We start from the raw sequence: 5,000 nt of genomic DNA, 5'->3' as shown, positions 1-5,000 counted from the left end.
CCCCCCCCCCCCAAAAAAAAATTAATAATAATAGTAAAATCATAGATGGATTTATATTTGTTGAACATTGTAGGCCCAACAATCATTGTCCAGTTTCAACCTTGGTATGTGTGCATTTCTGTTGCCTTATGCAATTCACGGGAAGAGTTTGTGCTCGATGACTTGAACTTTGGGAGAATCCTCTCCAACCTGTTACCCCAGCTTGTAATAGCTCTCTAATGTGTTTTGCAACTTTTTTGTGGAGTATCCTGATACATTTTCAAAATTTTATGGGCATGTATGTTGAGAGTGATGTAGTAACATTGACATGGCTGGACCAGCACGGCCCGCTGCGGAAGCCTAAGTTGAGACGGAATAGGCCCTACCCTACTTTTTAATCCAAGAAGGGTTGGTAGATATTTATTTCTACATTGTGATTGTTAAGTTTGTCTCGAATTCTTGATCCATTTTAAAGATTGACCCGCTCCAACATATTTTGGTGGCGACCTGAATATGTAGTTTTCTGAATCTGTGATCGACCCGAATATGTAGTTTTCTGAATTTGTGATGGAAGCAGAGTGATGGGGACATCAAGACGTACAACAGAAGAAAGAAGAAGACCCAACCTTCTTTGTGGTTGGAGGATTAGAAGAAGGAATAAGAAGAAAGAAGAAGAAGAAAGGAAGGCTCGATCCAGCCTTTCCAACGCTGGATCGAGTCCTCTCCTTCCAAATTTTTCCAAGATTGTATGGCCCCCACCAAATCTGATAGTTTAGTAGTTTTATTTGAGTTATTCTTTAAGTTAATTAGGAAACTAAGTAATTATCCTATTGATTTCTTTTTAAAAGTTTCTTTGTTTATGAAATAGCATTCTTAGAATAATCTTTTCTTTTTAGTAATTAGTCTCTTATTTATGTAAGGCCATTGACGAAGGTTCTAATTAATGAATGAAGAATATTGAAAGAAAAAGAACTCCCTAAACCCCCCACGATTTCTCTCTCTGCCCTCTCCCTTTTCTCACCTCTCACTCTTGCCCCTCTTCTCTTTCTCGCTGTTCTCTCATCTCACCTCTCCCTTTTCACTCTCTGTCCCTCTCGGTACTGCTATACTGCTGCAACCATTAGTCACAACAGATTGAAGGCCATCTCAGTCGTATAAGCTCCATCGGACTGCTGCTGGACACTTCATCATCAAGCTGGAATTTTTTCCTTCATCAAATAAGGTGGAATGCACCTCTGTTTTGGAAGACTTCGGCTTCTTTTCTCCTCAGACTTCAGACAAGGAAGTATGTAAAGAACCCCCCTTGTTCTACATTCATTGGCCTCCCATTACCTCCATTAGTCCCCACAAAAATCTGAACATCTACCTTTTTTTTTTTTTTCAAGCCAATACTTATTGTTTTCCCTGAAGAAACTTCTGCTGTTTTACCTTTCATTAGTTGGTTGATTTTGGGCATTGTTTGGTTTACTTAGTTTGCTTAATGTCTTGATAGACTCATGCTAAACTTAACACATAGTTGCTGCCATGTTCACTACCCCATGTTCCCACCTAAAACTTGAGTGAGTTTATGTGTTTTTATGCTTAGACGATTATTGTTTATTGCTACATTATTCATTAATCTCACTTTACTTGCATGTCAGTCTTGTTTGCTGAGCTTCCCTTACCCTGTCCAACCCAAGCCCCTTGAGTCTACCCTACTTGGCTAGTTAGCCTTGTAGGAAACCTAGTCACCTAGGAACCCCCTACATCATCTTGGTATCAAAGCATGGTTTTGTCTGGGTTTAGGGTAATTAGGTACTGCTGTCCCTTGTTTACATGTCTTACCTTTCGAGGTCTAGTCTCTGTCACCATATGTTCGTGGTCGAGTCTGAGCTAAGAGAGCGGTACCATAGATTAGAGGACACTCTTTTCTTTCTTAAGCTGGCGATACCAAATTGCATTGGACGCTATTCCCTCCAAAAGCACATACTTGAGAGAGAGATTTTTGACCTCAAGATTGAAAGGGCTAGCTACTTGTCTTAATTGGAGATTCTGAGTAGACCTTGAGTCGTTGGTGGCAACCGTACCTTGGTTTCCCATCTCTTTATGTCCACTCGTAGTGGTAGAGCATACCAGGATATGTCTGACCCTCCTAGCGCCTCCACCCAATCTGAGCAACAGGCTTAATTCATGAAAGCCGTCGAAGCCATACAGGAAACACAAGCTGCCCATCTCCAAGCCCTTACCAATAAGTTGGCTGCCCTCGAGACAATTGCCCAAAAGCCTGATGGATGGCAAGGCCGTAACACAATTGGCACTGAACCTAGGGGTAGAGGCCCTAACCCTGAGGAAGTAAATGAGAATAACCAGATTGATGATTATGACCAGATAGGGGATAACTTCCAAGGCCTAGGGTGTGGTAGGGATCGGGGTAGGGGTCGAAGCCCACCGCCAAGACGCCAAACCCAATATGGAGATGATGAGGGTTATGAGTATCCTGATAGGGGCTTTGATGTCAGACAAATGATTAAGGTAGATGCCCCTACCTATGATGGTTAGATTGATGCTAGGATCCTTCTGGATTGGATCAAGCAGATGGATAGGTACTTTGATTTCTACGATATTCCAGAGAAAGTCCGCTACCGATTTGCTAAGTTCAAGCTTATTGGAGCTGCCTAGGACTTCTGAACAGACCTGGAGTACCAGGAGGACCACCTAGGACTTGAGCCAATCATTACCTGGGTAGAGATGCAAGAGCGGCTCAAAAGAGAATTCTTGCTTATCACTTATAGGCTCCAGTTGTTGAATGAAATGAATACCTTGAAGCGAGGAAAGTTGACTGTGATCGAATACATGAGCAAGTTCAATGAATTGAAAATTAGAAGCTGTATTCGGGAGGATGTTGAGCAGACACTATCCAGATTCCTTACCGGACTCAACTCCGAAATTCAGTCTCGTATGGCACCCCACCTGGTGTGAGACGTTCCACAGGCCTTCAGGATAGCCCTTGAGGTGGAATCCTCCATGAGAACTTATTCTCAGAGGAAGAGCTACCAAGCTGGGGAGTCCTAATTTAGAAAACCACCCCAAGGCTCAACTGGATTCCCAAAACCCACTGCTGCACCACAGCGTCAATTTGACAAGAAGGGTAAAGAAATTTTGGGAGAAGCACCCAAGAGTAGTGGGCAACAACAGTGCTTCAAGTGTCGCGGGTTTGGTCACTTCTTTAGAGAGTCCCAATAGGAATCTTTATGCCGGAGAGCAGACCCCTGAAGAAGGTGACCAAGAGGGGTTTCAGGACCATGAGTATGAAGACCATAGACCTGATGAGACCATATCTGATGAGGACACCGAGGAGGCCGGTGACCTCAAGCTTGGCATTATGCGTTGCATGGTCTCACAACCTAGGAGTAACGATGATTGGCGATGAACTAATATTTTCATCACTTACACATATTATCAGGGCAAAAACTGCCGTGTCGCCATAGACAGCGGGAGTTGATGAATGTAGTCGCTAAGAGCGTTGTTGCTCGAATGGGCTTCAAACCTGAACCCCACCCCAAGCCTTACAAGGTTTCCTGGGTTGATCAGTCCACCATTCCCGTTAATCTGAGGTGTTTAGTTCTCTTACATTTTGCAGAATATGAGGATCGAGTGTGGTGTGATGTCGTAGAGATGGATGTTGCCCACATCATCCTAGGTAGACCCTGGTTATATGATCAACATGTCACTAATTACGGGAAGTTTAACACCTATGTCTTTGAGTTCAAAGGGAAGAAGATTAGACTGATCCCCAATGCCCTAGGGAAGTTAGGGTTCCAGAACACAAGGGAAGTACATCCAAACACACCCCTACCAAAACACTCAACATTTTAAATCAACAACAATTTGAAGGAGAGTCAAGAGTCAGGGGTGATTTATGCTCTAGTTGCCGTACAGAGTAATACCGATGGGTCACGCTTATTCACTGAGGCTCCTAGAGAAGTGCGACCTTTGTTGAGGAAATTCGAGAGGTTATTCCTTGAGGAATTACCTGATGAGTTACCGCCTATGCGTGACATCCAGCACGCTATTGACTTAGTTCCAGGATCCTCTCTCCCAAACTTACCCCATTACCGAATGAATCCTAAAGAACACGTCGAACTCAAACGGCAAGTGGATGAACTGCTACAGAAGGGATTCATTAGGGAAAGCCTTAGCCCGTGTGCTATACCTGCCTTGCTCACGCCAAAGAAAGATGGCATTTGGCGTATGTGTGTTGATAGTAGGGCCATCAATAAGATCACCATCAAGTATAGGTTCCCTATCCCTAGGCTTGATGACATGTTGGATATGATGGCCAACTCTTCGGCCTTTTCGAAGATTGATCTCAAGAGCGGGTACCACCAAATTAGGGTTAGGCCTGGAGATGAGTGGAAGACAGCCTTCAAGACGAAGGATGGCCTCTTTGAGTGGTTAGTCATGCCTTTTGGCTTGTCAAATGCACCTAACACCTTCATGAGGATAATGAATCAAGTTAGGGGTGTCAACGGTCCGGGTTGGTGTGGTTTCGGTCCGGTTCCACCGGTTTCGGTGTGACTTTGGAAGTGACCGAAACCGACCCATTAAGGATTTATCGGTTTCGGTCCGGTGTCGGCTTCGGTGTGGTTTGGGTTCGGGTTGGTATCGGTTTGGATTTATTAGGTTCATTTCGGTTTGGATCGGTTTTTTAAACCGGTATGGAGCCATTAGGAAACAACCAAATGATGAACTGTTGAACTTCGGTTTCTTAAATCGATTTGTAACCGGGTTGGTTTTGGTTTTTGGTCTAGTTTGGATTCGACTTTCCATACAAATGTATACAAAACTATGCAAATTTTGATTTTTTTTAATGAATTTTGGAGTGTTTCGGTTTCTTACCGGTTTGGTTTCGGTTTCGGTCCGGGTTTTGAGCCGGTTTCGGTTTGGTTTCGGGTTCATCCGGTTTTCGGTGCGGTTCGGTTTGGTTTTGGGGTTGCAATACTCGAAACCGAACCGAACCAATAAGGCTTCGGTTCGGTCCG

At 43.9% G+C, this 5,000-nt stretch overlaps 1 protein-coding gene across 2 annotated transcripts in view; it reads left to right on the top strand.

The window, feature by feature from the left end:
* LOC122062147 (protein YIP4b-like) overlaps window positions 1-5,000 on the top strand; it is a 41,756-nt gene that overhangs the window by 5,484 nt on the left and 31,272 nt on the right. The window contains exon 3 of one of the 2 annotated variants that reach the window (XM_042625831.1): window positions 1,104-1,352. The exons of the other annotated variant lie outside the window; for it this stretch is intronic. Within the exon in view, the coding sequence (XP_042481765.1) occupies window positions 1,104-1,337 (234 nt within the window). The 3' untranslated portion in view covers window positions 1,338-1,352. Of the gene's footprint in view, window positions 1-1,103; window positions 1,353-5,000 lie in introns of those variants that run through there. 2 annotated transcript variants of the gene reach the window in all.

Source organism: Macadamia integrifolia, chromosome 2, assembly GCF_013358625.1.
Source record: "Macadamia integrifolia cultivar HAES 741 chromosome 2, SCU_Mint_v3, whole genome shotgun sequence".
In the NCBI taxonomy this organism is placed as follows: Eukaryota; Viridiplantae; Streptophyta; class Magnoliopsida; order Proteales; family Proteaceae; genus Macadamia; species Macadamia integrifolia.
The sequence above is the reverse complement of the archived record's forward strand: the minus strand, read 5'-3'. Positions and strand labels throughout refer to the sequence as shown.